General features: G+C 53.0%; 1 protein-coding gene across 1 annotated transcript in view; it reads left to right on the top strand.

Annotated features, from left to right (window-relative positions):
- The window catches only part of SLCO2A1 (solute carrier organic anion transporter family member 2A1), a 66,446-nt gene extending 46,130 nt beyond the window's left edge, over nucleotides 1–20,316 (top strand). The window contains exons 4-14 of the mRNA XM_070433433.1: nucleotides 2,785–3,012; nucleotides 3,975–4,073; nucleotides 5,563–5,699; nucleotides 7,181–7,256; nucleotides 7,981–8,145; nucleotides 9,113–9,302; nucleotides 11,093–11,258; nucleotides 13,382–13,545; nucleotides 15,679–15,743; nucleotides 17,082–17,205; nucleotides 18,355–20,316. Of these exons, the coding sequence (XP_070289534.1) occupies nucleotides 2,785–3,012; nucleotides 3,975–4,073; nucleotides 5,563–5,699; nucleotides 7,181–7,256; nucleotides 7,981–8,145; nucleotides 9,113–9,302; nucleotides 11,093–11,258; nucleotides 13,382–13,545; nucleotides 15,679–15,743; nucleotides 17,082–17,205; nucleotides 18,355–18,475 (1,535 nt within the window). The 3' untranslated portion in view covers nucleotides 18,476–20,316. The remainder of the gene's footprint in view (nucleotides 1–2,784; nucleotides 3,013–3,974; nucleotides 4,074–5,562; nucleotides 5,700–7,180; nucleotides 7,257–7,980; nucleotides 8,146–9,112; nucleotides 9,303–11,092; nucleotides 11,259–13,381; nucleotides 13,546–15,678; nucleotides 15,744–17,081; nucleotides 17,206–18,354) is intronic.
- The last annotated feature ends 868 nt before the right edge of the window (nucleotides 20,317–21,184 follow it).

Below are 21,184 nucleotides of genomic sequence, written 5' to 3'. Positions count from 1 at the left end.
TTTGGATTGGACCAGGCAATATTGTGGTTGCTTCTTTGTGTGTGTGTGGTTGCTTCTTTGATGACCTGTGCTCCTCGGTACCTTGAAGGTTTGTAAGGTCAGCACCTGGGCCTGTCTCAGTCACCTCCATGTCTTTTCCCCCAGCAGAGTGCCTGCCCACGGTCAAATAGGGCCAAGAAACCGAACAACCGAGAGTGAATGAAATCTGGTCCAGGTGTCTTTTCCGACCCCAGGTCCAGGCGTTGCCCGTGCGAGGCAGGCGTCATCCACGCTGCCGACAGGCCTGGGTGTGCTCCCTCCGTGGCTGACCTGGGAACGGGCCAGTTCTTTGCGCCACTTTCCCAGGACGGCCATTTGCCTTCAGGCGGTCTTTAAGCCACTCTTGCACCTAACGTAGACCTGGCCCTGCACCTCATCACCTACCTGACAGCATGCAGGAGGAGGTGCTGTCACACACCTAGACAGCGGAGACAGGCAACTCAGTTCAGAACATTTGCAGGTGACACCAGCCCACAGTTTAGAGTCATACACATGAGATCATACACTATTTGTCTTTCTGTGTCTGGCTTCTTTCACTAAAACCAATTCCTTGACTCCCTATACTGTGTGTTTGTTTCATCTCATTGTCTCAGATTTCATCAAAAATCCCAGTCGCCAGCCCCTTTCCAGGACACCTCTGTTGGGGAGGAAGTAGGTGTCAGGTCCCAGCCAGCTGCGGAGGTCAGAGAGCCATGTGTCTGATGTGGCTAGGGAACGGGAGATCCCCCCTGGCCCAGCTCCTCCGTCCCTGCAAAATGTGACTTCACTGTGGACGTTGAGTCGGTCACATTCGGGTTCGAACGCCAGCTCTGCCTTAAACCAGCCACTTAAGTAGCCCAGTCACTGCTGTGAGCAAGAGCCAGTGTCCGTCACAGCCTTGGCAGAGTCGGCCTGTAAATAAATGGATGTTCAAAATCCTGGCGCTAGAACTGGGGTCTCTACAGTAGAGCCTGTAAGTTGGAGAAGGCTCAACACCCCACAGGGGAACGGACGGGGTGGGGGGACAGAGAAACACAGCTCGGGTTTAAGGCCTAAGCCAGAAAGAAGGGCAATGTCATGGAACAAGACATTGTTAAATTTTGGCTGTATTTACTAATGATGACATTTTTTAATTAGCATCTTTTACTGTTGCTTTATTTTAAAAGTATCGTGTGTTCTTTACAGATAAATTAGGAAATACAGAGGCAAACACACACACACACACACACACACACACACACACACAATCACCATCGCCACAGTCCCATCACAAAGAAAGCCTTAGTCTTCCTGAGTTCTTTTCTGCATATTCTATTAGTCCATATGAGTTTTCTAAATTAGAGATCATACTCTTCCAAACCACTAGTTATTTTTGGGAACCTACCAGATGTTACAGCGTCTTTCCATGTTAATAAGACTACATCTCCACCCTGATTTGAAGGGGCTGCCTCCCATCTCACCGTAAGGTTGGACCACTTTCTATTTGAATTCTGCATGGAAAGGTGGGCTAGTGGGTGTGGTGTGAGAGGAAGAAGGCACAGAGGGACACCAACCAGAGTCCGGGAGCTGGTCATTCTTCCGGGTGCTCTGTTCTCTGCACACAGCTGGTGTCAAGTTTGGATGCCCTTGACCAGACAGAAGTTTTGTCCCCTTTGCTTTCTGGTCAGTCAGGGACCCTTGGCCAGCAGTTTTCCAATGTGTCCTATGCAAACACCAGTAGAGAGGACAGGCAACCATGTGGCCAGGCTGGATGAATGTGCATGTGGGGGAGGGGAGAGCACCAGGAGGAGGGCTGACCTCCCCCCAGCACCATGGTCCCCAGCAGCCCCGAGCTCAACAGCACTGAGCAGAGTCCAGTGTGAGAGGCAGGTCTAGTCCACAGCCCTGTTTTCCTCTGTGTGGGATTTTGATGCCCACCTAGTTCAGGGCTCTCCCCTCTCGGGGAGCACCACAAATGAGAATTAAACTGAATCCCATTAGTGCTAAATGAAAAAACCCACAGAGTAAGGTCAGTAATGCGAGTGGTTGCCATTGGCCTAGACAAGGCAGAAAGAAAATGCATCTCATGGAAAAGAGCCCTCAGGAACCTTCAAGATCTTGGAGAGCTGACAGTGCTGACTGTTCACTGTGGGCCAGATTTCAAACGGCCTGGCCACGACCCCACAGCCACAGGTGGCAGGGTGCCCACAGACCACACTGGGACCCTCACAGAGGGTCTCATGGTGTGGCCTGGCTCCGATGGGTGCAGCCTCAGCTCTCCATCTGCAACTGGAGGGGTTGAACTAAAGGGTCTTACAGTCCCTTCCAGCTTCCCAAGGTCTCCGAATCTTGGGAACCACCCAGGTTTCAGAAGGATGTTAAATGCCTTTGGCAGGAGGCTCTCCAGTGTGATACAGTGTTTTGTCCAGGAGTGAGGGCCCTGGAGGACCCAGCTGCACACATCCCAGGCCAGGGTGACGCTGCCTTCGGAAGAGAACCACATCCTAACCTGAGGCTGAGCTCAGGGCACTGAAGGCTGGCAAGCCTGGGTTTCTACCTTGGATCCCCCATTTCCACCTGGGTGGCCCTCCGTGCTCAGCTCCCTGCCTGGACCATAGAGGAGAAAGAACGGATGCCCATGAGAGGAAGAGTCCTCTCCCACCCTCTCACCTTTCTCTCACCTTTGTTCCCAGAGTGACTCCCAAAGGCCTGGGGGAAAGGCCAGGCTTGGAGGCCAGCGGTGGAGCCAGGAGACTGGGTGGTGACCGGCATGCACTCTCATTGCAGGGAACAGCAGCCTCCTCCACACCGAGCTCTGTCAGAAGCATTGGCAGGACCTGCCCCCCAGTAAGTGCCACAACAGCACCCAGGACACCCGGAAGGAGACCAGCAGCATGTGGGGTCTCATGGTGGTCGCCCAGCTGCTGGCAGGCATTGGGACAGTGCCCATTCAGCCGTTTGGGATCTCCTACGTGGACGACTTCTCGGAGCCCAACAACTCGCCCCTGTACATCGGTGAGTCACAGGCTCGAAGAGGGCTGCAGGGAGGGGTCGGGTCCTGATCTGACACTTAAGCTCTGAGGGGCTGATTTGAGGTCTTAACCCTCTTTGCCCCACAACACAGCAAACGAGTGCAGAGGTTTGGGGATCAGACAGACCTGGTTTGAATGGCAGTTCTGTTACCTATCAGCTATGGGAACTGTGCAAGTGGCTGAGCCCCAGGGCCCCAGGTTCCTCACCTGCAGAATGGGGCTGACAGTATCTGTGTGCTGAGCAGCTGTGGGGTTACATGAGGTCAGGTATGTAACCATTTAGACCCCTGTCAGGCACAGGGAGGCTCCTTGACCAGCAGTAGCTACTGGTGCTGTCAAGCCCTCCAGGCCTGGGCCGGGGCACACATGTCTTTCCGAGTCACCCACTTATGGACAGGTTGGCCCCAAAGAAGCACATGCAGAGAAGATAGATGACTATCTGACTGCTCAAATCCTTCCCTTAGCATAAGCCATGTTGAGCGTCCTCAAGGGTGTGGCCTGGCTCCGATGGGTGCAGCCTCAGCTCTCCATCTGCAACAGGAGGGGTTGAACTAAAGGGTCTTAGAGTACTCCAGACCAAACAGACCACACCCACTGGCTCTGTGGCCTCACAGACTCCTGCCAGGACTTCCAACATGGTCCCTGCACAGACCTTTGCCCTCCAGCACTGCCCTGGGCTGGCATCTTTAAATGCCAAGGAGACGTTACCCTCCTGATAAGTGGATCTCTCTGGCAGCTGGCTGGAGGAGAAACATCTTTGGTTTTGCACATCTTAGGATCTTGAGTGGTTCTAGCACTGCCTGGGGGAAATGCCATAGGTGTGGACTTGTCAGGGTCAGAGGACAGATGGCGTGACATCTCAGGAATCCTTCGCTAGGGAAGGAGCCTGGGGCTGTCACACCCTCTCAGCTCCCCTCAGCCTCTTTACCCTGCTCTCCTTCACAGCCATCTTATTTGCCATCTCCGTATTTGGACCGGCTTTTGGGTACCTGCTGGGCTCTGTCATGCTGCAGATCTTTGTGGACTATGGCAGGGTGGACACAGGTGAGTGTGTGTGATGATGCCTATCCCATTGCCAATTTCACGAAGCAGTCTCCCTGCCCCCACCCCCAACCCCTCACTCCACCGCACCCCCAGCCAATCAGGGCAGAAAGTGAAGCTTCAATTGCAAATGCTCACTGCCACTTGCTCATTCCTGTGCTCACTCCTGCTGTCTTTCAGACAGCCCGGAGCAGATGGCGTGTGCCTCCCCTCCCAGGGCCCATGTTGGACTCTAGGAAGAAGCGGGGTGCACTGCTGAAAAAAAGCACACATTTTCTGCCTTCAGGAAGTTTGCAACTCAGGTTAGCTGCAGGAAAACCTTGAGACCTAGGGAAGTTGCCATCACAGCTGCCTGTCTTGGTGGTGGTATTAAAATCATTCCCACCAGCCAGACGGTGTGGCTGGAAGGCAGGTGTGAGCCAGACCCTCAGGAATAACACCTCTACCTGTGCCGGGCACACAGATAAGAGCCTGCCCACCCCACAAAGAATATGGGCAGGTGTTAAACCCGGCCATGCTGCCAGAACCCACAGAGTCCTGTCTCCTGGTCCATCAGACCATGATGTCATCTTCGTGATGTCCTCTGCCTGTACTTCAAACCAAAGGGGAAAGCCAGGCGGAGCTTCCTGCCTCAGGGTCAAGTCATCTTTGCCCTTTCACTGGCACTGCCCGCATTGGTTCCTGGCTCTTGGTTGACCAAAAGAATATCAACTGAACTCCTGGTCCACCAGGGACAGTGCCCAGGGATGCCTGTCATTGTTTGGCTGAGGTCCATTCTGCTGCTTCTCCTTCCCTCCATGCCTAGGTAGTTCCCTTACAAAGAGAAACACAATGGCAGACTCTTAGATGTGGGTGGAGACTTGCCAGGAGAAAGCACCTCCTTTGGAGGCCAGGCAGCCCGCTCTGTGGATGTTGTTTCCTCGGGCTTCTGAGGATTATGAGGCCTCCTTTCTTAGCGAGCAATACAGTTGGGCAGCAAGAGTCTTCGGTGGGTTAGAGCTCACATTTGGACACCAGGAAGACATAGGTTTGAAATCGATCAATAATCTTAACCTTGGACAAGGACATGGTTAACCTCTCTAAGATTCAATTTCCTGATTGGTTGGAAATGGGTGGAATAGCCCCTCCCTCACAGACTTACTGGGAGAACCCAGCAGGATAATAGACGTGAGCATGTGGTCTAGTGTCTGGCCCATGGTAAGCCTCAAGAGAGTTACTGCCAAGGATTGGGAGTAAAATAAGGTGAGGCCAAGGTTATGATCCCTTCAGCCTGGGATTAGCTGATGCTCTGCTTCATGTGCGGTGGCCTCCATTTTCTGGGAAGACCAGAATGGCCAGGATAGGGAATGTCATCTTGACCAAGGTTCTAGTTCATGGCTTTACCTCTTCTCCATGGTGGGGAGAAAATCCCCCTGATCAGAGAATTTCTTCTCAGTAAGGTGAGATCGTGCATTCATTCAACAAACACTTGCGTCCTTTGCTTTCTCTTCAGCGTTAATTAACTTGAGCCCTGGAGACCCCCGATGGATTGGAGCCTGGTGGCTGGGCCTGCTCATTTCCTCGGCCTTCTTGATTTTCACCTCCTTCCCCTTTTTCTTCTTTCCTCGCACAATGACCAGAGGAGTGGAGGTAAGGTTCTGAAAGCTCATAACTCTAGGTATAGGAGTTTAAGAAAGGGAGGTGAGGGTAGAAAATAAACAGATCTGAGAAGCTGCAGCAAGTTAAGCAACTTCTGAGTGAAATCTAAATGAGTCTCATGATGCAGGACTTCTCAGAGGCCTTGAGAGGTAAGAGTGCTGATGAATTTCCAAAAGACAATATCCCATCAGTCTGCCCTTCCCATGGTAGCATCCAGGGATGTAGTTAGGGAAACACTGAGCTCATCTAAACGGGGATAAAAATAAAAGCTGAATATGTGACCTGGTGCAGTTGACTTTTGCATTTCATAGGGCCCATCATGCCTGAAGGACTGAGTAAGAAGGGAGTCTTAATGCTTGAGTGAGAGGGTGGGTTGGGAGTAGATCTTAGTTAAGTAGATTGACTTCCTACCTATCTTTCAGTCATGTCTGTTGGGGGGGAAAATCAGGGAAGGATGAGAATGGAAAACAGAGATGAGAAGTCTGGGTATGGGCTTTGGTGGTGGGCTGATGGTTCTAAAACCTGTTTTGATCCCATGGAGTTCTGGGGTACTGCAGTGATGGGGCTACCAGTCAGGTGGCAACATGGTGGCTAGGTTGAGGATGGGATTTAGGAAGGAAGGAAGACTGGAAACCTGATGAGGCCAGTACAGAGACGGGGGATGACGGCTGAGGCCAGGGCAGCCATAGACATTCTTCGGAAAGCAAAGGGCACAGGTGTTCGCCGGCGGTGCTGAGAAGGACTCAGCAGTGACCTGGATTGCAAGAGAAGAGGGGCTACAATTAGACCAAGGTTTTGAGCCAGACACAGAGCTCAGCGCTCAGCAATGCGGTGTATGAGATCTTGGCCCAGTCTTGGGATGCATTCGGAAGAGGTAGGCAGGTTCCCTGAGGGGGTATGCACAGAAAGTTCAGGCACAGGGCCAGGACAGAGCTTTGAGCAGGACTCAACTCTGGGCCCAGAAGGAAGAAGGGACTCCATAGAGGAGGCAGGAAAACAGAGCTGGAAACATACATTCTAGACTAGAGCGTCTCAGAAGCCCACAGCCCCTGGAATCTGAGGACAGGGAAGAAACGTAGCCATGACAGACAGGCAAAGGGTGAAATCCAGTCAGACCCTTTTGGGCATTAGTTGTAGGAAAGTTATATATGAAATAACATGCCCAAAGCTATCTTGGGAGGCATTGGCATGGCAGCATTCTGGTCAGCAGCCAAAGCACTGGGCTCACTAAATGCAGGTGGCATTTCTTTCAAGAGACATTCTCTGGACACCCTCCCATCACACCTGGGGCAGCTCACTGCTGCCCAGCCCTGAACCTCTGAGACCAGAAGGGTCAAGGGCCCAGGATTCTGGGGAAACCAGAATGGCCAGGATAGAGAATGACCAAGTTTAGAACTTGCTTAACTTGCTGCAGCTTCTCAGATCTGCAGGGAGCCTGGGCCATTAACACTGATTTCCTTTGCTGCCTTCAGACATCTCCTGCCATGACAGACGAGGCGATGAAGATGACGGTCAAGCCAAGAAGCTCTCTGGTGGATTTCATTAAACGTAAGTGACCCGGCAAAGCCCTGGGTGGGCTGGCTTGGTGGGGGGGCAACCAGGGAGTGCCCAAACCCATGAGGTATTGTGTATGATAAGGGGCATTAAGAACAGGTGGCCTATAATTGGCCCATCTCACAGGAGGGGTTCTGCTAGGAGACACAGATTCAAGCAGAGCTAGCTCCACCCCATGTTTTTCTCTCTCCTCCCTTTACATGGAGGTAAATGTCCCCACTGTTAGTCTTATTTCTATCTACCCGACACTTGATTTCTTCCAGACGCGTTATTTTTATTTATTTATTTTTAAATATGTTTTTATTGATTTCAGAGAGAAGAGAGAGAGAGAGAGAGAGAGAGAAACATTGATGAGAGAGAAACATCAATTGGCTGCCTTGTGCACGCCCCCTATTAGAGATCACACCTGCAACCCGGGCATGTGCCCTGTCCGGGAATCAAACCAATGACCTCCTGATGCATGGAACGAAGCTCAACCAACTGGGCCACACTGGCAGGCCATATTCTTATTATATTTTACCCATGAGTATGTTGAGTGGGGGGTCTGAGAGGCTGTGTGGCCCTGGCCGGGCCAATGAACTCCTCAGTGCCTCAGACTCTGCCCTGAGGAAGACAGGAGCATGGTCTGGAGGGAGGAGGAAGAGCAGTGGCTGGGCTCCCAGTACTCTGACGACTGTGGCCCATGAAGGCCTGGCCCCTGATGGTGGTCTATTTGCAGGGTTTCCCCGCATCTTCCTGAGGCTCCTCATGAACCCTCTTTTCATGCTCGTGGTCCTGGCTCAGTGCACCTTCTCCTCCGTCATCGCCGGCCTCTCCACATTCCTCAACAAGTTCCTGGAGAAGCAGTATGGTGCCTCCACGGCCTATGCCAACTTCCTCATCGGTGAGTCCCGGCCAGACCAGACACAGACAGGAGCCAGAGGAGGACTTGCCCAAGACAAAGACGTTTAAGGACAATTTTCTTGCTTGGCAATCTAGAGTGCTCTCAACAAACTGCTGAGACCCTGTCATTCCAGGCAGGAGTGGGTGGGGGCGGGAGCTGCCTTCCTCCCCATCAGGGGCTGGAGGCCTGACAGCCTCCCAGAGGCCCTGAGACAGTAGGGGCAGCAGGGGAAAGAGAGAGCATCAGTTTCAGGTAAAATGCTCCTGGTTCTGTTCCTTCTTCTCAGGGACTTGAATACATTTGCTTGGTAGGGAGTATGTGACCCAGGGATTCTGGGCTCTGGCTGCACTTCAGGCTCTCCTGGGAGCTTTAAATAATACAGATGCCCAGCCCCACCCCCACCCACAATATAGCAGAGTCTCTGGGTGGGACTCAGCATTGAGTTTGTTTGCCAGTGAGGTTGAGAGGCACTGATGTGGTCCCACCAAGTATCCAAGTGAATTACTGGGCTCAGTCCACAGGTGCGTTGGACTATATAGATGAGGCAAGGAGGTCAGGGTGCGAACGCCGACCCCTGTGGGGCCCTTGGATGTGACTTGACTTCTCTAGCTTAGGCCTCTGACTAGCAGGCAGGGGGCACCACCAGAGCCTGGCTAACCTTGTGTGGTCACAGTTAGGATGCAGTGAGCGGTCAGGCAATGAAAGGCACTAAATAAATGCACATTCCACCCACATCCTTCTGGACACAAGGCCCTACTTCTTTCTTTATTCTTTGCACAGGCAGGGTAACCCTCTGGGTCAAGGTAACTCTGTGGGTGTGCCTGGCACACAGCGAATGCTCAATGAATGTCAGGTATTGCTACTGTCATGGGACATCTCCAGTGCTCCTTCGGGAAGTTGTGCCCCTTGTTTGTGCTCGGTGTGCCTGCCCACACTGACCCGCTTCTCTCTCTCTCTCTCTCTTCAGGTGCTGTGAACCTCCCCGCCGCGGCCTTGGGGATGCTGTTTGGAGGAATCCTCATGAAGCGTTTTGTGTTCTCTCTGCAAACCATCCCCCGCCTGGCTACCACCATCCTGACCATCTCCATTATCCTATGTGCCCCCCTCTTCTTCATGGGATGCTCCACCCCAGTCGTGGCGGAGGTCTACCCACCTAGGTAACGGGAATGAGGGGTGAGACGATACCCTTTGCTAAAGGCCAGAGCCTGGGTCTGGCTGCCATATCTCTTCCTTTCTACCTTCTCAGCTCTCTTCTCTCTATCACTCCTTGACCTAATCTCTTATGCGGATACTTAGAAAATCAGGTCCTTGAATACAATGCTGAATTATAAGAAGTCAGAGGGTCTTACGGGGCCACCAGTAGTCAGGGTTAAGATTCTGTTTTTTTAAGAAACACCAAAAACTAATTAGTTTGGTTTCAGGGTGACTCTGTAGGGCTGTGAGCCTCAGGAACCAAGAAATGAGCTATGTTTGGCATCAGCTCGGTGCCAGCCAGAAGTAGAGTCTCACTGAGCTGCTGAAGAAAGATGAGAGAAGGAGACTTGGAAAGATGCGGAAAAGAACCATGAAAGTGAGGGCAGACTTTTAAAATGAGGGCAGGTGAAGTATACCTGTCCGTTTGCAGAAAGCAACATGGTCCTAAGTTTTAAGTCTGGCTTCAGGTTCAGAAAGAACTTTAGAGGCTTGTGAAGGGAGCTTTTAGCTTTTTCCTGGGTGCTATCTTTCAAGCACCTCTTCTTTTAAATTTTGCCTAATGAGGTTACAACATTGGGAGACGCCGTACCTTTCAGCCTCGGTGCTTTCTCTGTCTCTCTCTTTGAAATAACCTCTTCTGTCTTTGGTGGGGGAAGGAGAGCAGGGGTGTGGTTACTCAGGATGGGAAACCTCTGGTTTGTATTGGTCTTCTGCAGGCTGACTGTGGATTGAGAGAAGCTGAGAAGGCCCTGGGCCTTTGGGTGTCTTCACTGGGAGTTAGCGGGTTTTGTCATCCGCTCTGACGCAGCCCTTACTAGTTGGGGAAAGTTACTTATCTAATCTTCAAATCTTCAGTGTTTTTATCCATAAAAGGAGCATAGTAATTATAGAATTATTGTGATGACGTGCGTGACAAACCCCTGGGCACAGTGCCTGGCGCATAAGAGAGGCCCCGTTCATGTTAACATCCTTAGTATAATTATTTGAGCAAAGCTCTGGACTGTGGTTTGTCAACCCTACCCCAGCCCTCCCTAAAGAAGATCATGAATATCGGGTAGGAGGAATGGCGGGAATGGTGAGATCATCCAGTGAAATCTCCTTGTTTGAGGCTCAGGAGGATGGAGGGCAAAATCTACATAGACCAGTGGTTCTCAACCTTCCTAATGCCGCGACCCTTTAATACAGTTCCTCATGTTGTGGTGCCCCCCAATTTCATTGTTACAAATTGAACATAATTAAAGCATAGTGATTAATCACAAAAACAATATGTAATTATATATGTGTTTTCCGATGGTCTTAGGCGACCCCTGTGAAAGGGTCGTTCGACCCCCAAAGGGGTCGCGGCCCACAGGTTGAGAACCGCTGACATAGACCAAGGGACAGGAACCAGGTAGACCCCAGATCGCTTCAAGGAGCCCCGCCTGTCCCTCTGCCTGAGCCCAGGTGGAGGAGAAGGGAAGGGAAACGTTGCCCGTGACTTTTGTGCAGCATCTGCACTCTCTCCCATCAGAGTCCTGCTTGGTTGTTTGTCTTGAGCGCTTCTGCAGTGGGGGGGTTGGGGAGGGAGGGTTTGCTAGCGGAGCCTTTCTGACTCGCAGCTGGCCCCAACAGGCGTAATTCATGGTGTTGCTGGCCCCAGACGCACCGAGGGGCATAGCGCACCAGCCGGGCGAGCACTCGCGCTGGGCCGGAGTGGAGAGATGTTTCTCTGGCCTTGCTTTGTTTGAGTCCCTGTTTCCTGTTTTCCTGGCAGCACATCAAGTTCTATACACCCGCAGCCTCCTGCCTGCCGTAGGGACTGCTCGTGCCCGAACTCCATCTTCCACCCGGTCTGTGGAGACAATGGGGTAGAGTACCTCTCCCCGTGCCACGCTGGCTGCAGGCACATCAACGTCAGCACCTTAGCCTCCAAGCAACGGGTAAGGGCAGGAGGAGCCCCACCGGGTCCCTGAGCTCAGTGTGTGCCCTCATACTGCACCTGGGCTCTGGGATGAGCAGGGCACCACCCACACCATCCTCATTGCCCCATCCTCGCCTCCAGGCCACACCCGCCCTCTCTTTACCTCCCCTTCCCTAAGGTCATGACCAGATGCCTGCAGCCTAAAGTCAATGAAAGATTGGCCAATATTCAACAAATGCACATTCCTGTGGCTCGCAGTAGAAACCAGCCGGAGCACTCCTTCAGCGGAGACCTCCCAATCTCATCCTGGCGGGTCCTAATGGGCGTCTTTGGGTCCTGCGTCCTGGCCCTGTTGGAGAGCCAACATGGACCAGGCCCAGATAAGTCAAGGACACAGGGTCCTCTGGGATGTGGCCCTGGAAGGTTAGAGTTGGAAGCAGCGATCAAGGGCATTAGGTTCACCCCCTCAGCTCCTAGGTGTGGTCACACAACTGGCCTGAAGTCATGCAGTTATTTAGGGTCAGATCTGACTTTAGAACCCAGGACCCTGTCTCATTCTGGAGGCACAGCTGCTCAAGGTCATGTACCTCCTGGCCACCAGCCTTCCACACATGTAACCCACATTCGGTAGTTCACTTAGTGAGGTCCTATCAGCCCTCTGACGGCTAGGGCTCCTGGCCTTCTAGGATCAGCCAGCAGCAAACTAACTTGAGTCATCTGTTCAGTTTTTCAACAAACAATGGACACCTGGCACAGCCATGCGTGCTGAGGATTTAGTGGTGAACCCATCCGACAAGGTTCCTGTTCTCATGGAGTTTGAATTCTATCAAATAAATGCACAAGATCGTTTTAGAAAGTAGCTCATGCCATCAAGAGAGTTAATGGACAGAGTGTGCCTGAGGGCCTCCCCAAGGAGGTGACATTAGAACTCAACCACCAGAAGAAAACCCTACGAAGACCTGAGGGTGAAGTATTTGCACTAAAGGAACAGCAAGCACCAAGCCCCAGGGCATGGCTGAGCTGGATGTAGGAGAAATGAGAGATGCCAAGGTTGGTGCCAGGCCAGGGAGCAGGCAGGGGCCAGAACCGGACAGGCCAGGTTTAGGAGTTGGGTGTTCTTTTTCCTAAGAGCAATGGGGACCCAGAGGTGCAGTTCCCCTAAGGAGTGGAACGCACCTTCTGCCCCTAAGCCTGTGTGGAGGTCATGGGCAAGGCTAGCCCCCACTTCCCATCCTCCTCTGTAAGGATAAGGGAGGCTGCTTCCACGGCCACCTCTGTGGGCAGAGGTGCGTGAGCCTCAGGCAGAGCGGGGACAAGGAGCTTGGACAAGATGTTCTCTCAGCTGCCTTCTAGCCGGAGGAGTCTGTGGTGGCCTCTGTGGTTTCCTTGTTTTCATTTACTTACCTCTGACTCACCTACTTCCAGAAAGAATCCTGACAAGTTTCAAATAGTATAAATCATCATCCCTTAGCATAATATCAAGAAAAAAAAAGTAAGTTATAAGAAAATGGTCATAGGCTAGTCCGTCAGACACTGCAAGGCGGGGAGTAAAGACCACGTGTGCAGTGGCTCAGTTGTACAATAGTGTTGACCATATGGGCTTGCCGGCTTGAGACGGGACTTCCTTCCCAGCCTGTACAGACAGGAGGAATTCCTCTCTGGCAAAAGCCTGACAGATGAAGAGCTTAGTGGATTCTATTGTGTGTTCTCTGTTGTCTCCCCCTGTTTATACCGTCCTAAGCCTCCCTGCAATGAACACACACACAGCATAAACAACAACCCACAAAGCCACGGCTGCTGGGCATGGGATAGCCTGGCCCAGAGAAGAGCCCTCCCAGTCCCTGGTCCCAAACCAGGTGGGCCTTGCCTGGCAGTGGAATCCTGCATATACGGATGCGGGTGCACCTGCTGGAGGAGCCCAGCCCACACTGGACAGGGGTCAGGGGTGGGGTCCATGGGGCACCTTGAAACCCTCAGCTGACCTCTCCAGCCTCTGAATCCAGCCCCACCCAGCTCCTCAGGGGACCCAGAAGGCAGAGGGGTTGAAACCTGAGGGACTGTCTGGCAAGAGCTGGGGCAGGTGTTTGATGTGTGTGCAAGCAAAGTAATGACGTTTTCTCTTTTTGCCTCTCCTTTTTCAAGATCTATTTGAATTGCAGCTGTGTGACCGGGGGATCTGCTTCAGCAAAGTCAGGATCGTGCCCCATCCCCTGCGCCCACTTCCTGCTCCCGTCCATCTTCCTCATCTCCTTCGTGTCCCTCATCGCCTGCATCTCCCACAATCCCCTCTACATGATGGTTCTGCGGTGAGTGCACCTCTCCTTCCCCGCGTTTGCCTTTTCTTTGTGCCCAGATGACCACTGATCTCTCCTCCCTTCCCAGCTCCTCAGAGGCCTTTGAACATGATGTACAATGTTCTTTGGGGGAAATGGGGAGGTGATGCTCACACGACAGTGCCAGGGCCCCACAAATCTCCTTGCTGCGTCGCCTCCTCCCCCAGCTCTGTGAGCACTTCCATTCTGCACATGGGAGACCACTAACCCAGGAAGGCAGAGCCAGGAACAGCTGAGCCACATGGTAAATCCAGGCTGCCTGACTCCACGCTGTGGAAATACCTGGAGATTCACTTATTTTTAAATCCTGAGAGAACTGAGAGGAGGGAGGCGAATTCAGTTGGACATAAGAAATCGGGGATGGAAAATCAGGAAAGTTCCAGAGATAGATGAGGGCTATGGGAAAAGATGGGAATGATAAAAGTCTAGTGTGCCTGGAGCCAAAACTGAGTCCTCAGGTCAGAAGGGGGAGGCTGGCCAAGGCAGGAGGGGAGGGCAGAGGTGTCCCATTATAGTGGCAGCTAAATGTCTCTGAGGTTTGGACAGGGAATGGCCCTTTCCTCGCCTCACTCTCTGCAAAGGAGAAAACTTTCCAACCAAGTTCACCTAACCCACCCCGGCCTGCCTCCCTCCTGTCCTCACCTGCCTCACAAGCAGAGAGGGAAAACCAGGGGATTTACATACTGGGGTCCAGGGCCCAAGGCCCAGCTCTGCCATACACTGGTTGGATGTCCTTAGGTGTTGCCAACTTCGCTGAGTCTCAATTTCCTCATGTATGGAAGGAGGTTAATGATGTTGACCTCAAAGGATTGGTGTCAGGATTATATGGTAAATTCCTTTGTAAATACAAGGTGCTCTGCATATTGGCTAATTATCACTATTAACCTAATAATAATAATAATAATAATAGCTAGCGAGGTACCAATGACCTATTTTCCCCAAAAGCCTAGGAGCTAAGGAAGAAGCAGAAGCAGCCACTTGTCAGGATCTGGGGTTTTGCCCTCTTTACAAGTTCACTTGCCAACTACTGAGTTCCTGTTTCTGCTACTGTTTCAAGGATGCTGGCAGAAGACAGGAGACTCGGGGTCAAAGGGAAAGGACTTTGCTACTCATAGCACAGCAAGCAGCATGGACCTCATGCTGCATCATCCATCCTTGCCCCTCAAGTCCTAGGGGGTGACATGGAGGGGCTCAGGTGTATGTGTCACATGCAGTGGGTTTATGTCACAGCTGAGGAACGCTGCTCTTGGGAGAGCCACCGCTTCTATAGACCAAGCCTGCTCTTGGTCTAGGGCACTGGTCAGCAAACTGCGGGTCGGCAAACCGCGGCTCTCGAGCCACATGCGGCTCTTTGGCCCCTTGAGTGTGCCTCTTCCACAAAATACCGACTTCTGCGCATGGGCCACGAAGTTTCAATCGCACTGTACGTGCGCACCCACACGTGGTATTTTGTGGAAGAGCCACACTCAAGGGGCCAAAGAGCCGCATGTGGCTCGCGAGCCATGGTTTGCCGACCATGGGTCTAGGAGGTTTTACCTCGTCCTTCAAGGTTGCGCCTTGCAACCATGACCCTGAGAAGTGGTCCGGGACAAGAGCAGTCAGGAGTGTGTGTAGGTCCTTAAGAACGTGTAGGGATTCTCAGAGCTCACGGCATATTGCTTCTCCTAACACCATCGTCCCCCTCTTTTCCACCACTCCCCATCCAGTGCATTCCCAGGACCGCCACTTTCACCTAAGGCCCTTGTAGGGGTTCCCTCCTTGCACCCCAAGTCAGATGGACCACGGTAGACGCTCTAACCCCGAGAAAGATCTGTGGGTGGCCATGATGAGGAGAGGGTCCCCCTCCAGGGCGTCTGATTCTTAGGTCTGGGGTGGGGCCTGAGAATATGAATTTCTAACAAGTTCGCAATGATGCTGATACTGCTGGTCCAGCGATCCAGCTTTGAGAACCATTGATAACAAGGACAGAAGCATGGGCTGCGGGGGATCCAGCCTGCCAGTGGCTCATCGGGCTGCATGAGGGCAGGTTCTGACGGAGGCTGGCTGCCCCTGACTGAGGGGAGGCACGGCTAGAGTCCTCTGCTCATGTCCTGTTTTCCTTTTCAGCGTGGTGAACCAGGAAGAAAAGTCCTTTGCCATTGGGGTACAGTTCTTGCTAATGCGCCTGCTGGGTAAGTGTCTGAGACACCCCCTTCCGGGGGCATGGCCTCGGGACATCTGTGGGCAATGGGGTGCAGGGCAGGGATGGGGAAGTCCTCTCTCATCTCTGTTGTAGAGAGAAGCCGTGCATGATCAATACAACCCCAAATGCCAAAACACTATATGGGCAGTTTCCTTGGTACTTGTGGTTAAGAAAGAGTCCATCTATGGCGTTCATTCCCAACTAAATTATGTAAGAAAAGGGAAAAGCAGACACAACTGAGCATACCTAATAGAGAATTGAAAGCGGGTATTTTTTTTAATAACCTCTCTCTGAGAACTCACCATCAGAACACAACCTTGCATTTCTGTCCCAGCCAGAATGGCAGCTGAGCTCAGCCCTGGTTTCCCTCCCGTTTCACAAAATTCACTCCCACTGCCATTCACAAATGTTCCTCGGTGCATGTGGGGTCCAGTGCGAGCAGCCCAGAGCCCGTGGAGAAATGGGGCAGTGCACACGTGATCAGTAGTGCCCACAGGAGGGCGAGCTGCCTTCCAGAGCAGGGCACACACCAGCCCTCCGCGGTGCACGGACCGGAGCAGGGACGTGCGTGGGTCTCACCCCACACTGCAGGCTCATCCCCAGACTGTTTACGCTGAACTGTCCCTTCTAAACACATCCGGGCACTAGATAAATGAGGCACTAATACAGAGAGCCTTGCAGGCTAAGGAAGGAAAGGGACCGGGTTCAACTGGTACAGCGGTTCTCAACCTGTGGGTCGTGACCATCGGAAAACACTTACAGCATATCAGATATTTACATTACGATTCATAACAGTAGCAACATTACAGTTATGAAGTAGCAACAAAAATAATTTTATGGTTGGGGGTCACCACAACATGAGGAACTATATTAAAGGGTCGTGGCATTAGGAAGGTTGAGAACCACTGGTAGGACCTAGCGGGTGAGCACTGCAGGGGGGAGTATGGCAACTGCAGTGGAGGGACTTCAGTTACCACCGAGGGTACTTTCTGACCTCAAACGCTGAGCTTCACAGAGCCTCTGCGCATTCTTACCCACTTGGCACTGCAGCGCCTTCCATTATCATTATCATTCTGGGGAGTGTCGGGGTGTGACCTCCTGGGCCGGCCCTCACTGACTGAGATTGGGTGAGGTGCTCAGATGCTGAAGCATGAACCAGCTTCACAGAAAGCTACTCTGCTTCCCAAGGTTACAGTGATTCCTAGAGCTGTACTCACACCTGTAACATACAAGGGTGTGGGGGGGCTGGCTCCCAACCCTGCCAGGCATCTCTGCCGGCAGCTCCATGTGACCTGAGCTCTCTGAACTCTCTTCCTGTTGATGCCAGCCTGGCTGCCCTCTCCAGCCCTCTACGGCCTCACCATCGACTACTCCTGCATCCGGTGGAACTTGCAGTGCTCAGGGCGGCGAGGGGCCTGCGCCTACTACAACAACGACGCTCTCCGAGACAGGTGAGGTCTGGGATGTCGTGTGTCAAGGAGGCCAGGCCCCAGGCCTGAACAAAGGGCCGTCATCTGTTCTGGTGGCTGTTGTGGGGGCTGTCAGGCTTCCGAGGGAAAAGACCAGAGGGCAGCTGCCATAGTCAGGGAGCTGGGGCCACCGGTGATGGGCATCTCAGGGCTTGCAGAGAGCCAACCAAGTCACAAGACTTGGGGCTACTCTGATGTGACCCCCCAACCTGGGATCCCCAAGGCCCTTGAGAGGGACAGCAGCAGAAAGAAGTGTGTCCAAGAGAAAGGGGATGGTTGGAGTCCAAGGGAGAGGCTGAGACTGGAATGGTGATGCCAGGCCAGCCTGTCACTGCTCACACAGAGGTGGCCCCATCACAGCTCCTAGAAGAGGTCAAGGGCAGGCGGGTCCAACCTGCCTCCATGGGTCTGAGCCCAGCTACAAGTGCTGCTGAGTTCTGTACCCCTTCCAGCCCCCTCACCTGCTGCCATCATCACACAGACCAGAAACAGGGAGGAGAGTGGGCTTGAGGGGGCTGGGTGGGTCTGGGAACGGTGTTGAGTGAAATAGAAGGCCAGGAGAGGGTGGACCAGGAGGGCAGTGAGAAGGTGCCCTTCTTCTGGCTTGCTGGGAGGACAGGACCCTCAGGGCTGGCTGGGCTGCAGTGTTCCTTTGGCCCTCTAGGGGGCGGCGGTGCAAGGACAGGGCCACTGGATGAGGCTCAGCCTACTCACAGGGAGGTTTGTACCCTTGTGGATCAAAGGAATGGGGAAAATGGTCAACACCTAGGTCAGTGGTTCTCAACCTGTGGGTCGAGACCCCTTTGGCGGTCAAACGACCCTTTCACAGGGGTCGCCTAAGACCATCCTGCATATCAGATATTTACATTAAGATTCATAATAGTAGCAACATTACAGTTATGAAGTAGCAACGAAAATAATTTTATGGTTGGGTCACAACATGAGGAACTGTATTTAAAGGGCCAGGAGGTTGAGAACCACTGACCTAGGTGGTAACAGAGCCTTACCTGAGTCGTGAGGACACATTCCCTGGGCCACTGTGAGAATGACTCTGCTCTTCCTGTTGGCCCTGGGGCGCAGGCTACAGAGCCTCCACAGCCCCTCACCCGTCCTGTGTCCTCCTGCCCACAGGTATCTGGGCCTGCAGGTGGGCTACAAGGTGCTGGGCACGCTGCTGCTCTTCTTCATCAGCTGGCGGGTGAAGAAGAACAAGGAGTACAACGTGCAGGAGAAGGCCGCGGGCCTCATCTGAGCGCCTCATCTGAGCCTTGGCCCTTGGCCTAGCACCTCCGGCTCCAGAGCGTGGACCTGCCCTTCCATGCCTGCCTGTATTTACTAATGTTCATATGTCATTTCCTTTTTGTTTTTTAAATAAGAAAACAACCCCAGTCACCATTTGCCTTCCCTGCCTCCTCCCAAAGGCTCCCACTCAGGCTTACTGTGCTCCTGGGCTGGGTGGGCACAGAGCTGCAGGGCGGGGTCTACACTGCCTCCTTGGGAGGGACCCACATGCCCACGTGCCCCTCAGTGCTGGGTCCTCCAGAGAGGGTGCCTCCGAGGCAGCCTTGACCAGTCCTGTGGGGAGGGAATGGGGGTCCTAAGTGGAGAGATAAGGGGTATCTATCCAGAGAAAGGAGGGAGTGGGCTGGGTGGGCCAGGGAATGGGGGAGCCTGGCTGTAGCCCCCTTTGCATCTGGGTTCAGCATCAGCACAGAACCCAAGAGGGGCCGGCTCCCCTGCTCTCAGACCCTCCTTCCTGCCCCCAGAGGCCACTGGGGAGCTGCCATGTTGGGAAGTTCAGCCAGCTGGTCCCCTCCAGTTACCACACTCAAGCACTAGAGCAGGGACCAAGACACCCGAGGATAGGTCATCCAGATACTGTCCACATTAATTCTAGGCCCTTCTGTACCTGGGCCCGTGCCTGTTTGTCTCTGTCTTTCTGGGGAGATATTTCAAACTACGAAAGCCACACCACAGTGAAGACCCGAGGAAGGCTGTGAAATGGTCCTGCTGCCCAGCCCCCCACCCCCACAGTGTGGGGACAAGACCCCTCATCTCAGAGGGGTGGGACGACCCTCTGCCCGTTTCCCTGGAGCAGATGAGGCAGCTTCCCACGGGCTTCCCTGTCCGAACTTCAGATGCCACAGAATAAAGAGAGGCAGCCCAGGATGCCTGCAAAGCCGGTGACAAAGCTGAGGGAAGGTCCAAAGCTGCCAAGCTGGGTGGTGAGCTGCAGCCCACAAAACAGAGGCTGGCGTGGTGGACTTAGGTGGTTTCACACACACTTGTTTTCATCAATGTTTTCTCGCCTCATCTCACTGCCTCCAGAGGTGGCGCCCTCTATGGCCTGAGTCGATACTGCAGCCGTGCGGTAGAGGTTCAGCGTTAGAGCCAACAAAGGAGGCCTTCCATCCACAAATATATGGGTTGGACTTCGTGCAGGGCGGTGCTAGTACAGGGTTCTCCACTGAGCTTCACTGAGATCCCACCTGCCCTGTCTCCATCGACACGAGGGCCTCCTCCCAGAGTGTGCAGCGGGGGGAACAGGGAAGGCACAGCAAAAATCCGGAGATTGTCAACAGGCTCTTGGCCGTCCATGGTCCTGACTGACCCTGCGCCTGGCCATTTGCCAGGCAGAGGCCTGGCTGCACCGTGTCCTCCGGGGCGGCTGGGCACTGGTCACGGCCACTCCTCATAGAAGACTCCTCCAGGAACATATCAGAAGCGACCTCTGCAAAGGCCAGAAAATTGTGTCAATGGCCAAACTGCCAGGAGACTGAACTCGGTGAAAGCACGATCACAGCAGCCTTATGTCCAAAGCCACCAGCCTTATTTCCAAAGACCTCACTCAGGAAGGGAGGCTCCACGCGACCTCGGGGGCCAGGTTCAGCATTTACAGTGGTCCTGCTTGGAAAGTGATTCCCTGCAACTAACCCTGGTCTTTCTTGCCGCAAGTTAAGTTCTGAAGGCACTGCCGTCCGCTGAGTTCATGAACAGTGAATGCCAACCTTCAGATTCTGGAAGATCAGTCGCCCTCCCAAGCCTTTATTCTATGGTGATGTTGCTATTAATATATTATAATTTTGCTATTGACGTAAGTTGGTCATGAATTTGTACTGTCGTGTGTATCTGTCAGAGAGCAGGCAGAACCTGCACCTTCTGGCCAGAGGACCCTCAGGGGTCCATGGTCATGGGGATCAGAAATAATGCAACTCTCAACCCATCAGCCTGGTACAAAGCAGGCAGCAGGTGCTTCTTGCTCGTTCAGTGACATCCTGCAGGTAACTAACTGTCAAAGGCCCGTAGTGCTGGGCTCTCAGAAGGCCTGATCCCAGCCCTTGAGTTAATTTCCAGAAGTGGGTTTGTCATGAACAGCCAAGTCCATAATATAAAACAGAATTAATATCATAATCATCATTGATCACTTGGTCGCAGCCAATACTACCACTCCCAGATCTTTCCTCCCAACTGCCAGCGGGGAATATAATGGTGTCACCTTCATTCCACTTCTACAGCAAAGCTTAACACACTTCCTTGAGTGCCAGACTCTCAGAGGATGCTGTTAAAATGCAGATTTCCAGCCTCCGCCCATCGTCAGAGTCTATTTATGGGCGTCTGAGGGGGACCCAGGAGTGGCACTTTAGCTTGTGTCAGGCTGATGTGGGTGGTATGAAACCCTGTGTGGTGGGTCCACAGTGCAACCCCACTTTGGGGATGCCCACGTGTGCTTAGGCCATTGAGAAATTTGATAGGTCTTTGGTGAGCCCAAATGGGAGTGAGGAATGACAAGGTGAAGGGGTACCAACAAATCTGATTTCCTGAAGGGCTGCAGTCAGGAGCTAGTGGGCATGTAACACAGTCCAAGAGCTCACACTTATTGTATTGGGCTCTTACCAGTACTGAGAGTGGGATTCTCACTCTCCAAGCTTGAGAGAACAAAATGTGTCACAGTTATTTCTTT

Source organism: Myotis yumanensis, unplaced genomic scaffold (genome assembly GCF_028538775.1).
Source record: "Myotis yumanensis isolate MYYU_CA2020_CCGP unplaced genomic scaffold, mMyoYum1.0.hap1 SCAF_14, whole genome shotgun sequence".
NCBI lineage: Eukaryota > Metazoa > Chordata > Mammalia > Chiroptera > Vespertilionidae > Myotis > Myotis yumanensis.
The sequence above is the reverse complement of the archived record's forward strand: the minus strand, read 5'-3'. Positions and strand labels throughout refer to the sequence as shown.